Here is a 27,415-nt window from a genome sequence, read left to right as displayed (position 1 = left end):
TGATAATGATGGTGTATTCCCAGAAAAATTTAGATGTTCAATATCTGGCCCTAGGGAATGAGGTTAGACACATCTATTAAAAATTTGATTTATAATTAAAATACATTTTGATGTATAATATATCATTGATCATACTGCTGTATGAAGATGTTAATAGTGTTATTGGGGAAGCAGACGTTGAGTAATAAATGATCTACCATCACTTGATCGGCTAACTAAAGATAAAAAGAAACCAATGATATTTGATGAGGCACGAGCTAAAGAGCCCGTTGTTAATGAGTACTCCTGTAGAGGTAGACATAGTAATTGCAATATGATATATCTTAATCAAAATCTATTTTCATTAGATAGTGTTAGGGAATTTTTATCTATTTAAATTATTTGAACAAAGAGGTAATGTTTTAATTGGAAGATAAAAGGTCTTTTTTAATGATCGTGAAATTACATATGATAATTTGCTCATTTATGTAATATTTAGAAAGAACCTTTTAATTATATTGTTATTGATATATCTAAAGAGTTAAAATATTTAATGATAAGCTTAGGGTAAATTGGAATGTTAAGATTGATCTGAGTGAGTATGATTGAAATTGCCACTACGTGGATCAGTAAAAGAGTAAGCCTTGCTTTGCCAACTGCGACAGGGTCATACTAGCTAGTGGTAAAATTTAGGTTTTTCCGATATAAAATACGAATAGTTAGAAAGAGAAAATAGTTTAAGTGAGTTAGAGGGAACTATCAGGGAGCCTGCTTTGCAGATAAATGAGATGGAAGGAAGTATCAGGGAACCTGCTTTGCAGATAAGTTCGATAGAAAATAAAGTTAAACAATATGAAATAATTAATAATGGATTTAGATCACTTCCTTTTATGATTCTAAGTCTGTTATTGTTTTTAGGTATTTTAAAAACTGGTGGTGATAGATTAAAAGCAAATGCTGTCTATTAAATTGTAGTATTGTAAAGAGTAATAGTTTTTTAATTTTCATATATTCTATGTAACTATTTGATTAGCTAAATTAGTAACCAGCTTGATTAGCAACTGACTATCGGCGAAGCCGCGTTGTCTACGACAAGATCCCCTGAGGGATTTCACTGTTAGGTCTATGACCTTGTCTCCATGAGATTACGGACCTACGGTCATGTTTCCTTGGGAAACTATATAAACCATTTTATAACCATCACTACTAACTTTAATAACCCTTCTAGTTAATACCAATACGTGACATGAAACGTTTGCTTCAGCTGCAGCAAATGTGATATTGAGTTGTATTGGTTGTGTCCTTATGTGATAAAGGTGATATCTAGTATCAAATATATATAATATACTTTTAGTTCTATAATTTATATATGTTTTATATTATCTGGTAGCCCCTTATACTCTTTAAAAAATTTCACTATCTCTTTATTTGACTCATTATAATTCTTACCACCATAATTAGTATTCATCCTATCCTCACAAAATGATATACCTCTTTCTTTATTACCGTTATTACCTTAAGCGCCAGCACCAGTATTAACTCTATTGTTATTTTTTCTAAATATTAGTTTAAATCCTAAACCCTATATCTTTTCTAAATCATTAACAAATCCAAATAGATCCCTTATCTTATTCATCATATACATATGACCACGTTCCGCAGCAGCATGATCATGTTTAAGTTAACTATCTCTGTCAGCTTGATCTCTAACAAAGCTTGTTTTGTATTCATCTTCAGTAGAAGTTAGTATTTTATTAATAGATTAGGGTGACAATGATCTATATTTTCAATAGCTCTGATGCCATTAGTTTTAAGTTTAGCTGAACTAAATAATGCAATCTGGCTCTAATTAACCCATCTATTATTAGCATCATTCCCGAAAAAACCACCAGCATTTTCGCTTTTTCTGAGACAATAAACTCAATCTCACGATAAGAATCATGTATATTTAAATGGTGCTCTTCTCTATTGAGAGTGATGCCAATATTATTTTCTTTGTTCATTGTGTTTATTTTATTAGATTTATTTTCTGTAATTTTACTCTTGTGTATATCATTGTAACCATAAGTTGTACCAGTTTGAAGTCAATTTTTATGCTACAAATATGTAAATGTATTTGTTATTACAATGGATAATACTTCGGTTATTGTTATTCCCGAATCTGTGTTCGAGCTCGATCTATGTGTTAGATACAATATTATCCACCGGAATATTGCCTATGCCTAGTCCACTAGGACTGATAAGTACCTGTGGAGGTTGTAAGTATCGTGCACATCGTTCATGTGTTAGTGTATCCGAGTGGAGTGAATGATATCCGCTCATTTCCAGATCCGCTGGAACGAATGTTTGAGTACAACAATAGAAATAAGCATAGTTGATAAAATAGTCTAAGTGAGCTCAGTAAAGCGATTGAGAACAAAAGCCATAATACTGGAATTAATGTAAACTCTCTTGGCCATATGTGCAACTCGTTTTTAGGCATGTTCAGCATCTGAGCTGTAGATTCTCATTTCTAACATAAGACCTAATTGATCTTGAACACATATGCTGTCTACAGACAGCTGTAACAACGATCTATGTTTTTAAAAACAGTGTATAAAATACATAGCATATAGTTTAGTAGTGTTTATAAGTAAAACTTTTAGGTGCTAAGTTGAATGAGTGTGTGTTCTTTTGGAGAATGTCCATATCACACTGCCGCTCTTAGATTCCATTCCATGGGATGGGGTTAACTTCCTGAATGTCTTCGTCCTTGGGATCTGAAATTGATGGTGTTGCGTAGACTGTTAACACAGAATCAGTTGTATGGTGTGGCCTTGAATTGTTGCTCTGCTGGTCCTGTGTGATTTCTCTTACTGCTTGTATTGGCTCATTGCTTTGTTGCGTTTAAGTAGTTTCAACCTCGTAACGTTTCCGTATGTTCTCTGGTCGTCAGTAGGTTGTTTGCTAATTTCACTGTTCTTGCTTGGATGTATCGTTTGTTTCATCTGTTGTGTTTGGATGGAGTTGTTATACCTATTGTAGTGGACTGTGCTGAGTCGAGATATATTTTTTCAGGTTTTGTTTTCGAGTTGTTTTTTATCCAATTGGATTTGGCTATTGTGCTCTCTGATCTTTTCAACGGATAGATTCATTCTCGGTGATTTTCACTGATGTGAATTGGTTTGGATGAGGTGATGGTTCTATGTTTGGTGCTGTTGATGGCCTTTCAATCTATGTATTCATAAAAATTGACGGATCGTTGCTGATCAGTACTGGTGCGTGGTTGTCGCTTGATAAGATAGTGACCGGTTCTTCATTTTTATGTTCTTGTTTTCTTCAATTTTATTCATATTTATTTTCAGAAGTGATCTGTTGATTGGACCTACAATTGTTTTGGTGTTAGTTGAGTTACTGGTTGAAGGTTCATGTATTTTCTTTGCTTGGTTTTATTTTAGTGTATTTCTTTCGGGTACTAACTTTCGGTTACTAATTTGGTGTGACGGTTGTATTGTAGTTTGCGTATTGTTTTGTGAATTGTCAATTATGCTTGGAGTGATCTCTGGTTAACAGAACTTGGATTGAACTGTTTTCTTGACTTTTGCTTTGATGTGATATTTTTGTGTTGAGCTTTTGTTCTTCGCTTGCTGTTTTTGGTTCTCTTTAGCCAGTTGTACAATTTTATCTTCATCCCAACATGTAATATGTTTGATGTTTCTCCGTTGGATGTTGTGTGAAATTCTGCTACGTACTGGTATTTGTTGGGTTTGCGCTGTCATCGGATTGGACGCGCTGTCATCGGACTTCCAATCCGATTGGACAGCGCGTCCAATCCGATTGGACGCGCTGTCATCGGATTGGACGCGCTGTCATGTTGGGTTTGCGCTGTCATCGGACTTCTGGACGCGTCGTTCTACGCACATTTTTCTAATTTTTTCTCTTATGGTTGTATTCTCCGGTTGTTTTACATGCTACGATATGGATTAGACGTGGTTTTTTCTATGTTAGTTTTTGCATTTGCAGTAGATAGTTTTTGTTTATCGTTTACTAAAGCTAAGTTACCTTTTCTTGGAACTGTGATTTTTCTTAATGGAGTATCAATGTTTATAGTATGTGGAGTGTAATCGGTTATGGTTCCCTCTTCTATTATGTTCCAAAGTAGAGATAAAGTAGGATGTGTTTCCGTTGTTTTTGGATTTTCTGTCTACGTTCTTTTTATAAATGGTTTTAGTTGTTTTGTATCCAATGGAGATGGAGAAGTGTAGTTCAGATGGTTCAATCTTATATCCGATGGTGCTACTCTTCTTGGGGGATTCTGCATACTGGATATCCAGTTCGTCCTCACATCCCCCATCTAGTCTCCTAATTTTTCCCCTGTGAGAACGGGCTTCTTCAGAATTCTTTTGTCTAAACAGTCTTCTTTATAATTTTGTAATTTAAATTATTAAGGTTACGTTTTGTCAGTATGTTGGATTACTCCGTTTTTGGTTTTCTTCCAAAGTGGGCTCCAAAGGAAGTTATTTTGATAGTTTTGTTTGGTATTAGTCTAATGTTCTGTATGATTTCTGCTATTCTTGATGAAAGTGATTCAGTTATCCAATCTGTGTTGACTTCCAAAACACTTAGTCTACGTTTAATGGTTTCTGTTAATCTTTCTTACATTCATGTACCTCTGTGATCTCTGGCTAGAGCTAGGATTAGTTTTATGTTCTTGTTCTTACAGAAAATTTCAAATTCTCGATTTAAATGCTTGAGCTTGTTGGCATCTTATTGATCTAGCTATTTTTGCAGTGTAGAACTCAATTGCCGTTTCGGCGTCGCAGTTATTAAAACTTTCCGCCGATGGGTATCTTGACAAACGGTCCACGGTAACCAGTATGTAATTATTATTAGTGTTGTTACTTGTTAAAGGTCCGACAAAGGACAAAGTTCATTTGGACTTCTTCATTTGGTTCGTTTTGTTCGTTTAGTGTTCCTAGATTGTCTTTCGGGAGCATTGGTTTTAAGTTTTACCTGCTTCGATGCAATGTCTGCAGCCTTGGGCTTCTGCTACCAATCTAGAGTTTGGAAACTAAATAAACTGTGCTAGGGCGTTTGGAAACTAAATAAACTGTGCTAGGGCGAGCCTTCCGGCCTGTCCGGGGTGCTTGTGATGTACTGTGTTGATTACTAACTGTGTTAGAGATCTGGGGATTACCATTTTGTTATCGTTTGTGATACAATCTGTGGGTGTCACATTTAGGCCAGCTTCGGATTTTGTAAAAAAACAAGTTTACGAGTTTCAATGTCTTTCAGTCCCTTTTCTTTGATCTTTAATAAAGAAAAAGGTCTTTTCGTGTGGCGCATCCTATCAGTTCCTTGTTAAATAATTGCTCCATCCGATCTCTGTACAATTAAGGAAATGGCTCATTGGCTGCTTTGAATAAGGGTTCGGGTTTATCTGGGTTAAGTGCTAACAGTGCTTTTCCTTTGTAGTGGGTTGCGTCTGTGTGCTTTAGATACAAGTTTTTTGTATGGAGTCTTTGTTTTCTGTTTTGTGTCCGTTGGATCGTGTCTTTGTTCCTGGGTTGGGTTCTGTATGTTGTCTGAGTTCTGAAGTTCCTGTTGTGAGTCCATTGGATTTGATGTTGGTGCTGATTGTCCATTGGGTTTCGGAAAATTGATTTTTTTTGGTGCTCTGGCCTTTTTCATTGGAATTTCGTAGGTTTTTTAGGGTTATTTCGCGTTGTAACGGCGATAAATTGTGGTTTATGGTTTCGTTTATTTTGAAAGAGTTTAGATTTAGTTGAATTTTGTTTGTGTGAATTTAGATTTTGAATTGTTTTGAAAGATTGTGTTTGAATAGAGCGACGGTTTATCGGGTTGGAAATTGCGAAAAGCAGTTGTGTGTTTGGTGTGTGTATTTTGAGTTATTGCGTCATTTAGTTGTTCACTGTTGTATGTGTTTTGATTGGTTGGATTAGTCCGCTTTAACTCATTCTTCAATAGATTTAAATGTATTTGTTCAATTGTGTTTATGACCAATTGTTCGACACACGAGTTCAATGGACTTGTTCTTCCTGATGGATTTCTACTTAGGTAATCTGCGAAACCCAAGCTTTTTCTTGGTAAATGCGTTACCTCAAAGTGAAATGGAGGTAATCTATCAACCAATCGTGTTAGAGGACTTTGATGCGTTTTCTTTACTCTGTTGTTTTTCAGGGCTGATAAAAGAGCTCGGTGATACGTTTGGAGGAGAAATTTTGTTCCGTATTGGTAATATTTATGTTTGTTATGTATGTATTTTTGTTCTAGGCATGCGCCAGGACCTGTTTTGCTTGCATCGCAACGTACTCTTGTTTATCTTGATACGTCAGTGTTTGTTTTCGGTTATTTTATTAGGGGGTGAATACAGCCCAAAAAGGATCTGAGTTGTTTGTGTTCTTGGTGGTTCCAGTTGGAGTATGGAATCACATTTCATTGTTGTAGGTGTGATTCCGTCTGGGGTCATTTTGTGTCCCAACCTCGTTATTGATCTTTTTGCGAATTCGCATTTTTGCCAGTTTTTAGCCAATTCTTCTACGTTTAGTAGGTATAGAGCTTTGTCTAGTTCTTTTTCGTGCTCTGACAGTGAATCTTTCGTGCAAATTAGAATATCATCTAAAATTGTTAAATTTGGAGTTTGTTGGCTCTAATGTTGTGTCTATTGTTTTTTGGAATGTTGTGGGCATGTCAGTAAGTCCATAGAATCCGTTGATAAATATATAGGTGCCGGATGCTGCTCCACCCAATAAGTTGAAATTGCAGTGTTTTTGAATTTCTTCGTCCAATGGAATCTGACTTTACGTATATTTGACGTCCAATTTTTGAGAAAGAAATTTCCGGGTGCTGACTTTGTTTTCGAGATATAAATTGCTACTGAGTCAATAAGGTGATCCTATTTGTTATTTGTTCTTGTGGATTGCGTCGTTTATTTTTTTTTAATCTAGTGCAATTTTTTTACTCTTTGACTGTAATTACCACTGGACTTATGAGGTAATTACCACTGGTCTGATCAATTGTCTGATTTAATTATTTGTTTTTCGTCTTAATTTCTTTAGTTCTTGGTCAACTTAGTCCAATAAGTGTAACGGTGCTCTTCTGCCATTTTCTCTAATTATTGATTTTGCGACGTGGATTTTTTTCCCAACCGTGGCCATGAGTGTGGGTATATTCGAAGTACCCATTTTATGATGTTTTTCTCCGTTTCTGTGTTTGACATGCGAGTTTTTGAGTTTTGTTTTGTTTGACTGCTTCTAGGCGTATACCTAATTCTTGGCGCGCCCCATAATGTTGTTTTTTATGCCACCATGAGTAGTTTACAATTGCGCGGTGTCCATGAGCCAGAATTTAGCTCAAAATGGATAACGCCCTCTATTTTGATGTCGTTATTGAAGCATCTGTATTTGTTAGGTTCGTTGTTCTCTTGAATTTTTGTAAGGAGTTGGTTGCAAAGGTTTTTTTGCTGTGTCAATGTTCATAAATGATCTCGGAGAACCGTTGTTGACCAACCAATGTAACTTTTTTGTTCGGGCATGTTTTGTAACAGAATTCACCATGCCATTTGCATATTTTGTTTTCGAATTTTTTGGGTGTTATGAAGTTTACGTTATTCCATTCTTCTGCCAACTCTCGCAATCCTCTTCTAGCTCACTGAGACCACAATGGGACCCTAGTTCCCTTAGTATGCTGTATAATGTTTTGAGTGATTCGTTAGTCTGTTTTGTGTTGAATATTTGGAAACGATCGAATGTTTCTCTAGAAATAGAATTTCTCTGTCTCGTAAATGTGATGTTTAGTTCGTGTATAATTTCATTCGTTGTGCATCGATCACTTCTTGTGTGAGGATTTCGTTGATGAAAAATTCTGGTTGCTTCTGCTCCTGACGATAAGTAGATCAGGCTTTTACCTTAACGTCTGCTTCGTCACATCGTATTCTCTCTATCATGGGTCCTTTCCTTTCGATTGATAGGCATTCATTCTCCCAATCTACTTTTCTTTTTTTCGTTTCTTTATTCTCTTGCTCTGAATTAATCTTCCGTTTCACCCTCCATTGGATCTCTTTATGATAGGAGTGGGGGATAGAATAGATCTGTTCTCCCCAGTTTCAATTTCAAGAGTTTGTCAACGTGAATACTTTCTCTGGCCATGATTGCCAATTTTAGTGTCCCCATCCATTTTTTTCCAGTGTTTAGATTAGCTCCATTTTCCCAGAATTGGGGTTGGCCTAATGATGTTTTTGTAGCTGACTGAGCCGTGTTATAGCCGAATCTGTGTTTGAGTTCGATCTGTGTGTTAGATACGATATTTTCCACTGGAGTAGTGCCTAGGCTTAGTTCACTAGGACTGATAAGTTCCTGTGGAAGCTGTAAGTATCGTGCACACCGTTCAGGTGATAGTGTCTCCGAGAGGAGTGAATGATGTCCGCTCTCTTCAGATCCGTATGGATCGAAGGTTTGAGTACAACAGAAATAAGTTTGGTCCGATAAGATAGTCTAAGTGAGCTCAGTAAAGCGATTGAGAACAAAGCAAGCGATAAGATTTGAATTAATGTTAGCTCTCTCTTGGTTATATGTTCAACCTGTTTCTAGGGCTCATGTTCAGCGTCTGCGCTGCAGATGCTCATTTCTAACATAAGATCTAATTGACCTTGAACACATATGCTGTCTACAGACAACAGTAACAACGATCTACATTTTTAAAAACCGTGTATAAAATACATAGCATAGTTTAGTAGTGTTTATAAGTAGTACTTTTAGGTGCTAAGTTGAACGGGCGTGTGCTCCGCTGGAGAATGTCCGTATCACAGTTATCATAATAAACAATATTTAAATTATAAAATTGACAGATAACCCTATATTATGTGAACTACAACTAAATCTAAAGGTGAACATACAATTAACCTTAAAATGAGAAGACCAAGTGAACGATTTCATTTTAATGAACCTATCCTTAATGCAACAAATTATGGTTTAATAAGATTTTCTGATTATAATTATGTGTCCAATTGCACCATCAGATAGATGCAATCCAAAAATTTATTGTTATGCCACCACGTTCATATTATAAAACAACGTTCATATGAAAATATTATATAAATAAGCAAACTGATGGTAATGTTACAATAGAAGCTAATAAAAATACAATGAAATGTAAAATGGATGTTGGCAGTTTTGTTAATATTGATGTTGATAATTCAATACAATCATTACAAGGTTTCAAGAAACAAAACTATTCAACATGTAAATACAATGCTGATAGGATAATTGATATAATGCGTTTAAGACATTTAATATTCTATGTAATACTGTATCGGGTGTTAAAGACAATGGCAAAATAGTGATATATTATGTACGTTTAATCTATCTGAACCACCTGGTTATATGATAGTTATTATACCGCCAAATGTTTTATATCAAATTGTTTCAAAAGATAGAGTAGAATATATTGAGTTTAGTTTTTGAGGATGAACATGGTAGATTAATTGATTTTAATGGCGATGTATTAAGTTTTGCTTTACACCTGGTGTAATATTTATTGTATTTTGATATAGAATCTGTGAAGCAGTTTCACTGATTAATTGTAGGTTTGTTCTAAGTCTATATATACATTACAAAATTACGTTATTTGTTTAAAAAAATGTGTTAAAATATCGTTAGTTTTTTCATATATTGAGAGATTTATGAATTTATTAAAAATGGTTATAATGCGTAAAAATTGAAATTTTAGTAATTATACGTCCCCCTCCCCTGTGCCTGTAAGCCCATATACACATTACCTAAATGAATCTAGTCGTAATCATTTTGTATTACTTTAGGCGGTTTGCGTCTTTCTGGTTAGTTTTGATTTGGTTGACAATTGAGTGCAATCCCACTAGGGCGTCTAAATTAAAGTAATTAATTTAAAAGCATCTAAGCTACGGCATAAAACTTGAACGAGGCCTAATATTTAGGCAGACTTACGCCGCCATACGTGCGTTTTTGTCACTTGTCCGCTAATTAATAAAAAATTGACTGCTTTTTGTTCCAGTGCTCGATAATCATTTTACCGTAGGTCCTCAAAGTGGTTTTAACAGACAAAATTTGAGCATTTAATTTCAAACATCTTACTGCAATGACATCTGTTTATTTTGTAGTTACTGATGGAGAAGTCTTTGCTATTCGCCTTGTTCGTTTTAATGCCCTTTTTAAGACATTTCTGTTTGATGTTTTCGGTAAAGAGTTCTCTGTAGTTTTACTCGCATTCAATTCCCATCATCTTGGTCTTTAATCTCACAGCAAAATTTAAACGGTTGGAAGTTCAAGCTTTTAAAACTGCAAATTTAATTTGCCTTCATATGCGTGGGGATTAACATATTTTATTGGAATGCTATTTTTTCAGAAGGTCTTAAAGTTGGTGATTGAAGTAGCTTGGAAAGCATCCTCATCATAACTAAATTAGTAACGATGTTGGTAATTTTTTTGCTCGCTGTTTTTTTGCAGTATGATATTTTATTCTTTTGCATTGTCTAAAGAATAGATTTCTTGTTCTCTGGTACTCTAAATAGTACTCTAATTTATACCCAGCACAATGTTCCTATTCAATTTTTCGTTTTAAGAACTGATTTGTAATTTTTTGTTTTCAGTTTTTTTTCAACAGTATTTTGATGCTTGCTACAGAAGCACGAAGCACTAGCAGTTATTCCCAGGCAAGCTGCCAGCTATAATTTTGTGGAGCTTGCTGTATTATATTACCATTAAGTATCGGCAAACGGCAAATTGATTAAAAGTCAGAAGCTTCAGAGCAAAAAAAGCCTAGTAGCCCTTTTTTATCATACAACGAAGTGGTTGGTGGAATATTTTTGCTATTTTTTTTTTCGAAAGTTTACAAGTTGATATTTTGATAATTTCTGCGTAAAGCACGTTGAATGGTAGAAATAACAAAGAGTAGATTGTGAAATAACAATAACAAAGAGAAATAACAAAAACTGTTACCAAGCGTGGAGGTTGTCGTAAGGATGTCGAGTCTATCTGATGGAACGTTTCTCGATGTGATAAAATGACTTTGACCATGTTCATGTCTGCTATTTCGACTAAGTATAGTCCCTGCTGTAATAGTGTACAAATACTTGATGCATAGCTTTACATTTCTAATTTGATTCAACCGAGTGCCTTGCGTTAAATTTGAGGGTCAAATTTAGACGTTATTGAGACGCTATATTGATGTTCAAAACGTTTCTTGTATAGATTTACGTTAGTAGTATGTACTTTGTACTGTTTCATAGCTTTACTTTACCGATATGACGCATGAAGAAACTAATTACAAATTGCTCGAAGCTGACAAATTCTTTCAAATGTCCAGTTAAATTTTCTTTGCTACTTGTTTTACTTAAAAACTTATTTTGGGGCGTTTCCTGGTTGTCAATTATATCGAATTAGACTGTAAGCGTGAGACCGTTGTATTTCAGATTGTGAACCTGAGATCCTCGTAGCTGAGGATCATCGGCAATTTGGGCGGTGGGAACATTTCATCAATATCAAGTTGCTATTATAATTTATTGATGGTGAGGCTTATTTGGTGACGAAGAATTGGGAACGAAAACCAACTGTAGAACGCTCTGAAAATTTGTTGATCAAAAGGCGCAATTATTGGATTACTCTGTATAATTTTTGTCGGAAAAGTGTTTGTTTCGTTGGAGTCGTTGGCCACAAGCATTAAGTGATGCATATGGCGTGTGTGGGTGCACATTGATTTCTGAAGATACGGTTGCTGGTTGGAGTGCTATCAAGATGGAGAGTCTTAGAGATGGCAGGTTGCGTCGAGACAGCCAGATCAAAGGTCTTTACGAATTCGAGAAGACTCTGGGCAAAGGTCACTTTGCAATAGTTAAGCTGGCCAAGCACCTGTACACTGGGGAGCGCGTGGCTATTAAGGTTATAGACAAGAGCAAGTTGGACGAGGTATCGCGAGCCCATTTGTACCAAGAGGTGGCCTGCATGAAGATGGTGAAGCATGAGAACATTGTGCAGCTGTACGAAGTCATTGACAGTAGCAAATTTCTATACATTGTGCAGGAGCTAGGAGATGGAGGTTAGCAATATTGCAGCCGGAGAATGATCGCAATTAATAGGATTTTTGCAAAAGAAAACTCCGGCAGTGGGATATTTTATTGTTTCGACCCCCATGACCCCACTCGTTAGTGCCGAGATTTTTTCAATCAACTCTCAGTAAAGTTTTTGTCTTTTTTTTGGGGGGGGGGGGGGGGGGAGGGAGGGAGGGAGGGAGGGAGGGGTAGCCATTATCACCTCTGCTGCGTATTCAATTTGAGCCGATGAAATTTTGAATTGCTCTCGAACGAAGTTTGAATCATTTATTCAAAACGTGCGTGTCTTACGACTCGAAGACGAGTATTGGTATTCTACGGTTTTTTTAAAGTTTTATACAAGTTTGTTCATGAATTGAACCTTGACTTCTTTCTTTTCGACCATTACTTCTGTTTCAGAACATTGACTTCTGTTTTCGAACATTGGACTTCAACAGTAGCTTAGTTCAACAGTAGCTTAGTTTTTTAGTATATAATACTAAGAACGTTCGGTTACATTCAAGATTGAAGGTCGTTTTGAGAAATTTTAGTTTTTTAACAGTGCCTCCTCACTATGCAAACTATAAACAAACCACCCCACCTATCTACCCCCCGCCCCGCACACCTACCCCGAGCCCACCACCCGCAACTACCTATCCACCACCTGCCTACATCCTCTCCCCTAAAGCTAACAATTTTGCTTGATTGTTTTGACTTTTCAGCTAGAACATCCTCGAGGTTTCTTTCGCTCACTTGAATTATTTAACTTGGCTGTCTATCTCCAAAAACAGGATGGACTGGTAAGGCCTTAAGTCTCTTGGCAGCTCTCTTATTAATTAGGTCTTATTGTGCCGTTCAGCAAAGTTGCCTTTTCGCCCCTCTCGCTTTTGTTGTCCTCTCCGTCTGAGGCTAGCCTCGCTGTGCTTCATCTTGCTAAAACCAAAGCCAACCCCTCACTTTTCGTCTGAAAGCAATTTTTCCGATGAATGTTGGTTATGCTTTTTGAACCCTACAAAGTCGTCTGTGGTATCATTAGACGGCCCATTGAGCTCAGGACATTTTAACTTGATGTTTTTTGAAACAGTTCTTAAAGTAAAAACATTCGATCAGAGTTTTTTGGCCAAGCACTTGAGTCGATTTTTTTTGCATTCTAAAAACGCTGATCGTTTATTAAAGTGTTGGGAAAGATATTTTTACTATAGGTTTTGCAAAATTTAAGTTTTTGTCATCATAGTCAAAATTTAATTAACTGATTTAGTTCAAGAAATTCAGTGGCTAATCAAGACATTCCAACTGGATTTTTTAGCTTAACAAATAGACGTACCAAATTGTGGAAATTTCAACGAATGTGATTGGTTGAGAAATTTAAAACACTTAACTTTTATGCGTTCAATTAGCCTAAACTGGACAAAGCCTAATGCTAGATTATAATTTTTACCGCATCTGGCCATGCCTCGCGGGCCATGGCCATGCCTCAGCGGCCCGTGGGACTTGATATGAATCTATCACAACCGAACGTGAGACCAGTTTCCCCAAAAAACTTATAATTATTCTATTTCGGCTTATCGCGATTTCTGAACAATTTTACGTTAACACTTATATCCTATTTTAAAACATGGAGAATTTGTTGAGCTATCAGCCAATCAGAAAACAACATTCCTATTGTCTCAATTGTGATTGGCCAGCAGTAAAATTTCTTTATTTTGGTACGTCTGCCATTTTCACTAGCGCCTTGCACGACACACGATTTTTGTCTTTGCACTATGAAACATGTAATAAATGATTAGGTTTTCTCAAAATGTCAAAGTTGATAATGCTTATTAGAACAGCTAATTTGAAATTAGTATTATATCCTTGCATTGGTGTCCGGATAATTGAAATTAAGTGACTGGCTACAGAAACTTTCTGAATATAAAGAATTCTCGGGCGAATTAAACTAGCTATATCTTTCAGTTGTTTTTGCTATTTCACCCTGTTCGCATGCGTACCCAGAAAAGTTTAGCGAAAGATGGTTCTTAGTTTATATGGGATAGTGTAAAAAATTGTAAGGGAATCAGTAAAAGAGATTTTCGAGTTCTGTTAAAACAAACTTTTTACTTTTCTCCTAATGCGCATATGATGTCTTCGAGCATAATAAACATTTTTGAGAGCTACGAAAAGATAGAGACTTTTTTAGAACCACGTTACCTTTTTTTAAGGAAATAAATGAAGATAGAGAACGGTTATCGGAAATGCTTTTGTCGACTTTTGATGTGAAGACGACCATTTGACCAACAACGAAAATCGTTGAATTAACATTGCAGGCCATTGAAGCGCAGAAAGTTTTCAGTTTGAATGCAAATTAAGCATGTCTTTTAAATTGTCCAGTTGTCTTTTTAGCTTACTTTAGTCTTTCAAGCCAATTGGTTTCGGTATTCTTTAATTGAATATTTAAATTTCCAACAAGGCGGCTCGGTAATGTGCGATCGCACATAAGGTTCTGACCCCGCTCATCCACAATTTTGGCATAATTGTCTACCAAATGAGAAACAGATGGAAAAACACAAAAAATTCAAGTATTTTTCAAAAAAAAAATTGGTGTATGAACGAAAAGATAGCCGCCGAAGCAAATAACTCAGTGGAGTAAAAAAAAGATGCATTAGATTGATGAGATAAGCCGATATTAAGAAAGCGAGCGAAGACGAACGGCAAAATCAAACAACAACAACAACAAACATTAATTACATCAAAAATTTTATGTCCATTTTAAAAACAAAACTTAATAACAAAGTCAAAATAGCGTCAAACAAAACTGAAAATAAACAAAATAACTTGTAACTCACCAGAAAAAAATGGTTATTCACCAGTTCATAATAAGGCTCGGTAAAAATACGACAAAAAAGAACAGAAACTTTAAAGTTAGAAAATTCGCTGAATTTTTAAAAAAAAACAATTAATTTCAAAATAATGAAAACCATTAGGAATCAACTAAAATATTCCATAGGTTTACAATTACCAATGCTTCTATAGAATGGAATTAAGAACTCTTGGTATTCAATTTTTTTTGCAGTTACAAAAAGAGCAACAAATAGTCAACAAATTAAAAATCAATTAAAACTTGCCAGAAAATGCTTTGGGAGCCGAAAAGCCATACTTCGGCCCACAAAATATGTTTGATTGCACCTTCGTCGAACACCGATAACGTATTATGTGGCCGCTCATTAATGAAAATAAGCAACAATGAGACAAAAAAGAAAAAAATGCAAAATTATGTAATACTTGTTTTTTTTTTGAAAAAAGTTTACTTCCAAAGACATAAAAGCCATTAATTACAAAATGAAAAATTTGTATAGATTCGTCGATTCTTCCAAAGTAAGCCCTTGAGACCTGCAATTATCCAGAATATATCCTACGTCTACAAAAAGAACGTAAAATATGACAAAAATCAAAAAATCATTTACTTTTTTTTTTAAAAAACCCGTGTGGAAGCCAGTAACGTTATAGCGAATTCTCTTAAAACATTAGATTTTGTGACACTAGTTCTTTTGAAACCTTCCCTTGAATTGTATTATGTGACCTTTCATTAATGAAACTAGGTAACAATTAGAGCAAAAAGAAAAAAAGAAGCAAGATTATAAAATACTTGTTTTTATCGAAAAAAATTTATTTCAAAGACATGAATGCCATTAATTAAAAATTGAAAAAATTGAAAATTTTCGTTTATTCTTCCAAAGGTGGCCCTCAAGAACAAGTCTTACGTCTACAAAAAGAATGTCAAATAAAAACAATTGTTTTCAAAGCCATGAAAGCCATTATCTATTTTCTAATATCAGAACATCGGCTCATCTACTCTTCCAGGAAAAGCCAATCAAACTGGGTAATTGTACAGGAAATTAAATACGACTAAAAAGACAAAGTAAAAACGACAGTTAAAGACAAAATTAAAAAAATCGGTTAAATTCTTCGAGAATGTACTGTCGAAGCGGTAAAGAACCACAATCTATATCGTTAAGGATTTAATTATTATCAGTTGTGCGTTATTTTGAACGCAAAAAATGTGATATATGAACAGACAATAACGTGATAATTTGACAAAACTAGAAAACATGAAAAATGGGCAAATACCTAGAAATTAAAAAAAATTGTGAAATCTAGTAGTATTAAAGCCAGAACACCATGACTTAAGGCGTAAAACCGCAAAAAAGACTAAATTTGAATTGAGCAGAAAGAACGAGCACTCTTTGATTGCTGATACTAAGCTACAAGTTGACCAAATTAAGAGAAAAATGGAGGCAAAGTTCAATAAGCCATTTTTTATTTAAAAATCAAGTATTTTAAAAGTCAAAACGACCATAAGCTTACGAGCAATCAACTAGAGAAAATAATTTCAAGTGAATTAGGAAGCCAATAGGACCTATCACTAGTGAGCTTTGATCTGAAATGCTCTGTTATTTAATTAATATAAAAAAGATCGAACTTTTTTTTATAAAAAAAACCGACTGACGACAATCCGAATTATTTTTGGATTGTAACGGTCCAAGGTTGGTTTAGATCTAGTCCTGCTAATGCTGATTGTCCATTAGGAATATTTAATTTTTGGAATGTCATTGATATATATCTATATATATATATATATATTATTTATATATATATATATATATATATATATATATATATATATATATATATATGTATATTTTGTTACTTAAAAAATCGAAAATAATTGCTGCGTTTTTGATAATCAACGAATAAAGTTAGCAAAAAAACGGCAAAGTTTCATTTACAGAGCACTCTCAACGGAAGTTGAAGTGGAATTAGCCCCCTTTTCAGTCTACAAAGATTGTGTTAGTGGTGTTTGGGTGTGCACTTCCTGCAAATTTAATCAGAGTGGACTAAAGAAACTTATTTCGAGCTGCTTTTGATGAAAAAGTCTGAATGTTGTGAAGTATTTAGCCGGAACTTGTGACCAAAAAAAATCAATGAAAATAGCCGACAATATATTTGGTCTTTAAACGTAAAATCAACTACATTTTCTTGAAAATTTTATTAAATTTTACCAAAATTGGCGAAATTTTAGTCAAAAATTCCGAAAAAGTGAGTGAAATCAACTGAATTCACTCTATTTTCTCGAAAGTTTAAACCTCTATATCTCCCTGTCAAAAACGAAAATCAAAAAAATCTTTTTAATTCCATATTCTACGCTGAACAAGCTTTCTAATGATACCAGTCTCATTTCTCTACGATGAATATATCGATCGGCCAAAATTGACTGAACAAAAAAACCCATTTGAGTATATAGTTCCTCCCCCTCAAGAGGGGTCGGAACAATTAAGGCTGTAGATCGGTTTAAAAAAATTTGAATTTTGTTTACCTTCAGTGTCAGTTGAATCTAATGGCGTAATTATCTGAAATTTTCAAAGCTGAATGTTTATTATATTTATTTGAACGTCTCTGTGGAAAAATTTGGTTTTGACTAAGGTAAAGGTTACAGCGCTCTTGTTTTCAATTTGCGAAAATTCAGGAATGGTTTTATATCTTAACATATGATGGTCACAGAGGCTTGATAATAACTGGGTATTTTATTCCTTAAAAACGCACCGAAATTGTGGTTTACATTATTTTTTTTGTCTTATACCGGTCTCCGTTGTAAATTGCATAGTTTTTTATTGTCTTCACAAATCCAGGAGTTTTGATGTTTGGAGTTTATCTTTGTGACTAGCGGGGCTGGATCATAAAGTGCAACATGAAGAGTTGTCTAATAGCGAGCTAAAATATCACGGGTACTTTGGATGACCGAGTACCTGTACGGTGTCATTTTCTGTAGAAAACCAATGTCATTGATTATGGAATGATATTACGCAATTATTCAAGATAAAAACTAGGAAGTTTAGCATTGGAGTCTTTTACAAGAGAGGTAATATTATTGATTTATGGAAAAGTGTTTGTTTAGGAGACATGTATGATTTCTTAACGAAACACGAGGGAGGACTTCCTGAAGACAAGGCACGCGATTTCTTCCAGCAAATAGTTTCTGCCATAACTTATTGTCATGATTTGCACATAGTACACAGGGATCTGAAGCCCGAAAACGTTGTCTTGTCAAGAAATCAAGACGTCGTCAAAATCACTGACTTCGGATTTAGCAATCAGTACACACCTGGAACACACTTGCGAACGTCATGTGGCTCTCTAGCTTATAGTGCTCCTGAAATTCTTCTTGGCGATTCATACGAAGCGGCTGCTGTAGGTTAGTAAGTACTGGAACATCTTTTATATGATCTTTGACCTTTTGCTACCTCTGCTGGGTCTTTCCCATTATGGTTTATTATATAGCACCCACGAAATTATCGACCCCGTCCCTCAGTTAAGAATGCGCTAGCCTCCCCAAAACTAAAGCCTCAACAGTAAATATCCTACCGGTAAAATAATTTAATTTAGTTGAGCCCCTATCTATTGTTTGAGAAGTTTCCAATCTAAGAAGATCTAAATTGCTATCATTCAGAGCTTGAGCTGCTGCCTTCTCTCGTTCACTCACAAGTTAGTCAAATGAAAAGAGGATTGAAGTTAATTTATCACAAAATTTAGACAACGTCAACGTAATTCACCAATACTAGCAGGCCCGCAAAAACAACCAGAAAATCATTTACACGAATCGAAGGTTTAAAAGAAGTAAAGGTTACTGTTTCGCATCAACACGAGCTAGAAACCATGCCCCTCGTTTAACAGCCATAGGTGTCCAACTTAGACTATCTATGTGTATTGCTTCTCTTTTGCTCTTTCTACAGCAAATTTCTGGATAATGGCGTTGTTGATTTGCTTGTTTTTGCTATACCTCAAGCTTAATCAGCGCAAATTAGGAGCTTAAAAAGGATGGTAAAGCGCGTCTCAAAACGCATTTATTACGCTAGGTTCCCTGATTAAGGACCCCTAAAACGTGTTACCTTAGGAGGGCTGCTAACCATTGTCCTCAATTGCGAATGATATTTACTATAAAAAGGAATATAAGACAAAACAACTAAAACTATTTAAAATTTAGTTTCATAGCAATTTTACCGATAATGGTAACAGTAAACACATCAAGCTTCAGATTAGCAGTCTTTCACCTTGCAAACTGGGCTATATTCACTACAAACCACCGTCTCTCACAAGCGCTTTTATCTCACCGATTAACATATTTCCGATTGAGAGCTTTGAGATTAAGCAGACATCGAAAAGATACACGTAAAAAACTTAATTGAAAGCTAAGTGTGTTCTAGAATAGCGCATAATCCGTACGGCTAAAGCTGCAGAAAAAAAAACACACTTACAATGAGATTTTCAAACTTAAATTAATATTAATTAAAAAACACGTAGTACCCAGTAAAGTAAATCCTTCCTCTTGGCGAGCATACTTTCAAGCCCTCTTAGCCTCGCGGTAACTGCACCTGACTAACAGTCTTTTGTCCCAGGTTCGGTTCTCACCCATCTATTTTGAGCCTTTTAGGTCATTGAACTCTTTCGATATGTTCGCTTAACCATGCTGCTCAATGCGGCTCTTAAACATGCGCTTCGTGAGGCCCCTTAAACATGCGCTTTGTGAGGCCCCTTAAACATGCAGAAATTTTGTCCAAATTCAGAGCCCACGCGTTAAATATATAAGATTGAACTGTGATACTATATTTGGATGAAGGTAACGATATCAAAGCGCAAAAGTTACGCAGGTTACCCAACATCCTGCATGTATTAGTCTGAAAAAGGTCTAGAAGAATGAAAAAAAATGTCCTGATCATGGTCAAGCGGTAAAGAAAAACGGAAAATCCAACAGAATGCGCAGTTTTTGTTGCTGAATGTGATGTTCATCTTTACTTCTTAATTGTTTCAACATCTGTTCACAAATGGTCAACAAAGCCTTAAGGTTTTGCGTTCTACGCGAAAAAAATGCTTCACATTTCCCTTTGAATTACAACTGGAGCTTAAAGAAAAACTCGTCTTATAGAACTGGAACATCGTCTTATAGAAAAATTCGTTTTAAAGCAATGTATCTTCCGCCATAATACTCATTGCACAAAAGATATCATTGAAATTATCTCTTAGATTTTGTAATGTAGTGGTTTGATGTGAATTTGTTTCAGAAGAGGTAGAAGATTTTACCCATATGCAGGTTTCAAAATAAATTATCAAATACAGATATTAAATTTACAGAAATCACAAACAACGAGATTGCTAATATCTTTAGCATGCCCGTGGGATAGATCTAAACATCATGACCAATGTCATCGCTCTAAGCGATGAAACTGTTAATGTCAGTGTTTGAGATGCACGCTTTCTCTTACCATTATCAAATTTTGGTCCAGGTGAGTTATTTCATGAGAGCATCTATTTGCTTGTAGACGTGTGGAGTCTCGGAGTGCTCCTTTATATGCTGGTGTGTGGCGAGGCACCGTTCAACGAGGGCACAGACAGCGAGACTCTCACAATGATTATGGACTGTAGGTTCAAACTGCCACCAGAGCTATCACCGGAGTGCCAGGAGTGAGTTGGCAATAATCTATCAATGCTCTCTTTGGTAGTTGCCTAAGGTTTTTCAGATATTTTGTTTGTTTTCATTGTTTTATGTTTCTGTCCATGACCCGTGTGCGATCCCAGTCTGTCTGATCACAGGTCGCTTGGGCCTGGGACCTTGACTTGGGAAGTAATTTCGCATTAATATCTATCGCAAATCTTGCAAAGCAATTCAAAATGAACAGAGTCAGTATAAAAAATTGAAGTCAGAAGTAGAAACGGGATAAACCCATAAAGCCCAAATTTAGATGCCCGCTATTTGAACGTCGTTCCTATAGGTCTTAGTTACCATCTCTAATGCTTATTGGTATTGATATTAGACCCTGTAGCCTCTCTCTAAGAAACAGAAGTACGTTATGTTCAACTACGAAATGCCATCAAAATAAATCGGACTTAAAAATGTTTTTGTACAAAAATCTTTTTTTTCAATATCTTCTATTCTTTCAATCCCAATCATGCTTATTGGAATCAACGGCGGCTATTTTCCGGCAATCTGCCGGGTATGTTTTGATTTTCCAGCACAAGTAATTAATTTGTGGAAAAAATGTGATGCTACAATAATTTTCTTTTTGTCTGTGTTTACTTGAGGGCTTATAATTATTAAACTGGGTGTTTTTATTGCTCTAATAATGTATCGCGGTGTAAATTTTAAATTAATTTTACGCTCAAAATAATAGCACTTAACGTAATCTTTTTTGTGGATAAAAAAGTTTCTACGAGCCAGAACTTCTCGACCAGACATGCAAGTGTACCTAATAGTACGGCAACCTTTTTCCCCATGTTTTACAGTAAACCTAGCAGTCGCGACTGGTTTTATTCATTTAATTGCCTAAGTCAAGTTGTCAATATAACTTGGTTGTAGCACCAGGATTGTTTTAAGTTTGGCTCTCTTATGTTTGACTGGGTTTTTAATCCCATATGGTTCATCACAGTAGAATGACTTCTCTTTGCCCTGAACCCTGAAGTTTGTTTTAACTGCTCTTAAAAAATAATGAACTCTTTAAAAATAAATTTACATAGCAATATACAGTTTTAATTAATGGTCTTAATTAATTTCTCTCGAACAAAGTTTGAAGCAATTATTGTAAACTTGGTGGTCTTTTTTATGCAAAATTTTTGCTTGACCAATTTTGCGCTTTTGTTCTAGAACATTCTGTTACTTCCCTAAATTAAACTGCCCACCGTCTTTCGATCGAGAGCTATTCATCCTTTAAATCCCATAATAAATTCGTTTTTAATGTCACGGTAATGTATGTAAGTCCTCTTGGTTTCTTATTCGATTATCACGGCAAATTATTTGGCTGACCAATAATTTTTTGTATTTTTTGGTGTAAAGCAACGGGGTTAAACATTAGGCCTCCTATTACGCCGGCGACTATCAAAAGCAATCCATAGCCAGTTTTTTAGAGCAATTCGTCTGACGTTTTTGAGTTTTTTGATAATCCATTTTTAATTGCTATCGAAAGAAGATAGAAGCAATAATTGTGAACGTGTGTGTGTGTTTTTTATGCAAAATTGTTACCTGACTCTTTTCAAGAGTTCACATCTAGAGTGACTTTTTTACGCTTGACTTTTTTGAGTAATTGGAATTGAGTAAAATCAGAAGTTAAGTCCGTTGCTAAAATATAACAGATTGTGAGCGATGACCATACATAACCCGTGTAGGGTAGTGGTTGATGTCCCTGACTCTCAGCCGAAGTCGCGAGTGCGAACTTGTCCCTATCCATTTGCACCATGTGCAACTTTTGCGCCATAAAAGTTTCTCTAGCCTATACCTCCTTCTAAATTTTTTGCCTGGCAGTCATTCAAGAGCAATTTGTTTGACCAACGTTTGACCGTCTATGTTTTGTTACGGTGATGTGGACCAAAAATAGTTTGAAGTGTGCTATGGGAATTTAATTGATGACAATTAAGTTTTTAGCAATTGTTTTGTTTTGTTGTTCGGTTTTTGGTCTATTCGTTTTTTGTTGCGGCCAATTTATTGTCTGAACGACAAATACTCCTGTCTGTTTGTCTGGGGAAAAAGGATGGAGTTGTAGAACCCGAGAGCAATAAGCCTACAATTAAGCATAGTGCTACCAAAAGCAAGCCATTGCCTGATATATGAGAACAATTTGTCCGTCGTTTGTTTGTTATGTTCAACTTCATAATTTTCTTTGATCATCTGGTGTTTCACTGTGATTAGTTCTTGGGAATCCGATTTGCTAATTTAAGTGTTTTGATCGCGGCATTTTCAAAGCATTTTAGTAGGTTTAACTAACTATTTCAGCCAAGAGGTTTTCTCAACTTTTTTAACCATTAATTATTCGTCTAGAAGTGTATTTGTGCCACTGGAAGCAATTATTACATCTTCAGGTGCAATTTTGAGCTGTTTTGTTGTTTTTGTGGCCTACTTCAATTTTGTGTATTTGAGATTTGTTTGATTAAATTCTATTATATAAGTTATTTGGGACCTTTTCTTTTGATTGCTATAAGTTTTGTTTGTTTTTTTTGTAACGAAATGTGAAAAAATGAAGGCCTATTTTTGAATCTTTTTTAATAGCCGCACAGCGATAGCCGGGGCTATTATTGGCCTTCTCTTGTTTTTTTTTCGTCGTCATGATTTTTGTTACGACCATATGGCGCCACAGCCACTTTTTGTTCATTCGTTCATGCAATTTTAACTGAATTGCATGTGTGACGTCATTTTTCGCTCTTAGTGGAGAGTTTTTTTGTTCATGCGCGTGATTAAATTTCTGGTCACTCTTGACTTACCTCACCCTCAAAAATGACTTCCTCACTTTGAAATTGACTTTTATTTACTTAAATTCAAAGAGATAAGGTCAAATGGGCGTGTGTCACTCTAAATGAAGGTTATCAGAAACCAGCTAATAGGGGCAGCAAAAACTTATACAGATTTTCAATCAAAATTTAACATATCAGCCTTCAATGAATAGACAAATTTTTTTGGTTTGTCTTTTTTACTGTTTTTTTAAGTTGTCGATCTACGAATCTATTGCGGCTATTTTCTGGCAATCTGCTAGCTATTTTTTTTTTGTTCTTTTCGGATTTTTTTAAGGTTCAATTATTTAATTTTTTTCATTTAGAGCTAATTTCTGGGCTGTGTTTCCAGAGAGGTCATTTTAAAGTTGTATAGGCATCTGCTTTTTTCTACTCTGGCCATTTTTTGTTGTTTTGTTAGTCGCATTGGTAGGCACTGATTCAACAGGCGGTTTTGCCAAGTTTCCCTATAGCAAACCTTGGGATCTTAACAACTTGCAGACATTTTTTTCAAATATGTTCTAATCAGATTTTGAATTGCTTTGTTTCCATTCTTTTTTCACCAGGTTTTATAACTTTACCGGTTATTTTTCTCTCATGCATCTGGTCATTGAGTGAGCAGAAATTGTTATACAGGATCTGTTGACGGTAATTGGCTTTGAGTCGCAACTTGTGAAGAATTTAAAGGAAAAATTCTCTGAACTGCGTTTTTTCCTCAATTTTTCTGAAAATAAGAACAGCATTTGTTTCGTTGAGTGAGTGACGTTTCGCAGGGGACTAAATGATTTTTTCGACTAGAGTGTATAGTCTTTGGCTATGTTTTTGGTTTCTTCGTCTAACGCTCTCTTCTTCGTTTTAATTTTGTTCACACAGTAAAAATTCGAATTTTCTGCGTAACTTCCTCCTCTCATTAACGGCTTTTGTGCGCGTGACGTATTTCTCACTCTCTCTGGTTAAAGTTTTCAGGTAATTTGCGTTAGTAGATTTTGATTATACCTGACTTGCTTACACAATAAAATGACTTTTGCACTTCAAAACTTAAGTTAAATTTGAATTAGTTTAAGGTTTGAGTTTGTTAATTCATACGTGTAATGAAGGTCCCATCTAAAAAGGCTTCTGCGGAGCGAATTTTAACAATCCTTAAATTGCTGAATGTTTTAATATAGTTTTTTAGCGGCGTCAATTACTTTTTAATTTATATCTGCATCTGTTATCTGAATTATACGGCACGCAAGTCTATTTCGCAGTTATTCCGACAATCTACCGGCTATGTTTTGTCGTGCTAAACCTTTGGCTGGTTTCCGGAGTGTTCTCCCTGTTTTAAGCTGTGATAAGATATAATTTTGGTTCCATTGTTTGCCAATTTAATTTAAAATTTAATCTAAATTGTTATGTGATCTAAATGTTTCGTGAAATCAGGGAGACATTTGGGTTGAACGAACCAATTATACAAATTATTTCAGTATGTAATTTTAGTCTGGTGAGCAACTTACTGAAGCGCGAGCCCGCCGATCGTTTGTCACTGGCTGAGATCTTGGCGCACCCGTGGATGCAGCAACAGCCCTCTCCTCAGCCCACAGACAGCCCCCTACATCATAATCAGAATAATCGTGTGCAAGCAAACAATACCTCAAATCATGCGCAACACCTGAGCGTCAATACCATTACAGGAGGGTATAGACCCCCATACAGCACCACCTCTGCAGCAGCCTCCTCCCTAGCGTCGTACAGAAGGTACCCTGTTATAACACGAGACATGATTACAGATGACGAACACAAAGAAATTGTGGAATGTATGACAATGCAGAACATCGCAGATGAACCTGCTATTCTAGAGTGAGCTTGACAATTTAAATTCTTTTAATAATCAATTACTCTTAAAATAAGATGAAAGCAATTAGTGTGGTTGTGGGTCTCCTTCAAGAGCAATTCATCCGACGTTAGTCGGTTATGTTTTGTTGCTAATTTGTATGTTGATGCAAAATTTTTGCTTGACAGTTTCTAGAAAATTCTTTCGATTGCACTTCTTCAGTGACTTTTTCATATTTGACTTGAGTTTGCTCGACCTCAATTGCTCTTGTTGAGGAATGAAGTCTTCTTTGCAAAAATAAAAGCGATTGTCAGGTAGTAGCCTGATAGCAGAGTGGTAAGTGTTTCATTGTCGATACTCAGCTCTAAATTAATGATGTCTTGACTTCGTTCGATAGTTGAACTCTCGATTCCGTTTTTAGTTGCTCTCGAAAGAAGTTTGGGGAAATATTGCATGTCTTCTATTTTTAATTTTTAAAAAATTGGTATGCGTTTTTGATTTGTTATTAATAGCCGCACAGCGATAGCTGGGGCTATTATTGGCCTTCTCTTGGTTTTTTACAATTCAAAGAATTTGAATTGTATTGGGGCGCTGTCTTTTTTTTAAGATCTGTTCACACATTTTCATGATTTTTCAAGTCAAATTGGAGTAGTGATTTTGGTCACGCCGCAACAGGAAATGGAGCGAAAAAGCGAGTGGTTTTGCGGCTTGAATTTTTTTCGCTCTAATTTTAAAGTAGTGAGAAAACGGTGTTTGAACAAAAATTCGGTTTCTCGGTAGTGGTTTTGTGTTCACACGCGGCAATTTCACTCAGATTTTAACTGTTTTTTCGATTTTTGGAGCGGATTTTTTTCTAGATGGTTTTCCCAATCCATTCACAGCTCATTCTAGGCCCAGTTTTTTTGTTTGAATTAAATTTTCATTTCTTGGTAGTGGTTTTTTTTGTTCACATGCGGCACTTTGACATTGATTTTCCCTCTTTTTAATAGCCGCCCTCATCTTCTCAGCCGGCTATTATAGCGCTCCTATTTTTTTTTTACTTCGTCGAATAAAAAAATGTTTCGCTTTACCTCATTTTGCCGCCTTTTCAACATTTTGCGTGATATCTTTTTGACTTCTCTAGGCTAGTTTCTCTCTTATCTCATTCTGCTAAAAGTGATTTTGAACATCAGTTGCTCAGCAAAGCAATTCAAAATGAACAGAGTCAGTATAAAAAATTGAAGTCAGAAGTAGAAACGGGATAAACCCATAAAGCCCAATTTTAGATGCCCGCTATTTGAACGTCGTTCCTATAAGTATTAGTTACCTCTCTCTAATGCTTATTGGTATTGATAGTAGCCCCTGTAGCCTCTCTCTAAGAAACAGAAGTGTGTTCAACTACGAAATGCCATCAAAATAAATCGGACTTAAAAAATATTTTTGTACAAAAATCTTTTTTTTTCATTATCTTCTATTCTTTCAATCCAAATCATGCTTATTGGAATCAACGGCGGCTATTTTCCGGCAATCTGCCGGGTATGTTCTTATTTTTTTATCTGATTTTTTAAAAAAAATAGTTGCCTCAATTCACTCATAGTCCATTCTAGGTCTAGTTTTTCTGTTTAGTCAATGAAAATTCTTTGAATTGTACGTCAGGACTTGTCCTGCTATGTTTTCATTTCGGCGTCATGATTTTTGTTACGACCATATGACGTCACAGCCACTTTTTGTTCATTCGTTCATGCAATTTCAACTGAATTGCATCTGTGACGTCATTTTTTGCTCTTAGTGGAGCGAGTTTTTTTGTTCATTCGCGTGATTAAATTTTTGGTCACACTTGACTTACCTCACTCTCAAAATTGACTTCCTCACTTTGAAATTGACTTTTATTTACTTAAATTCAAAGAGATAAGGTCAAATGGGCGTGTGTCACTCTAAATGAAGGTTATCAGAAACCAGCTAATAGGGGCAGCAATAACTTATACAGATTTTTAATCAAAATATAACAGATCAGCCTTCAATGAAAAGATGAATTTTTTGGTCTGTATTTTTTACTGTTTTTTAGACTGCCGATCTACGAATCTATTGCGGCTATTTTCTGGCAATTGCGGCTATTTTTTACTGAAAAAAATTATTTGTCTTGAAATGTGTTAAGAAAGAAGCCCAGGTGCTTAATTACATCTCATTAGAAACTCAGTTGACAGTTGTCGGCAATAGAAGCATAAGAACTGACATTTTTTGCAAGTTTTGAATGGGCAGTCGAACTATATATAGACTAAACTGACGGAGCGCAAATTTGTTGTGCTAGT

At 35.5% G+C, this 27,415-nt stretch overlaps 1 protein-coding gene across 2 annotated transcripts in view; it reads left to right on the top strand.

Annotated features, from left to right (window-relative positions):
• The window catches only part of LOC142334711 (uncharacterized), a 56,958-nt gene that overhangs the window by 3,767 nt on the left and 25,776 nt on the right, over positions 1–27,415 (top strand). For both annotated transcript variants that reach the window (XM_075382955.1, XM_075382956.1), the window contains exons 2-5: positions 11,423–12,045; positions 17,967–18,263; positions 20,386–20,527; positions 24,794–25,153. In XM_075382955.1, coding sequence (XP_075239070.1) covers positions 11,745–12,045; positions 17,967–18,263; positions 20,386–20,527; positions 24,794–25,153 — 1,100 coding nt within the window. In that variant the 5' untranslated portion in view covers positions 11,423–11,744. The remainder of the gene's footprint in view (positions 1–11,422; positions 12,046–17,966; positions 18,264–20,385; positions 20,528–24,793; positions 25,154–27,415) is intronic.

This window comes from Convolutriloba macropyga, chromosome 2 (genome assembly GCF_964194025.1).
Source record: "Convolutriloba macropyga chromosome 2, txConMacr16.3, whole genome shotgun sequence".
In the NCBI taxonomy this organism is placed as follows: domain Eukaryota; kingdom Metazoa; phylum Xenacoelomorpha; order Acoela; family Convolutidae; genus Convolutriloba; species Convolutriloba macropyga.
This window is presented reverse-complemented; position numbering and strand designations above follow the sequence as displayed.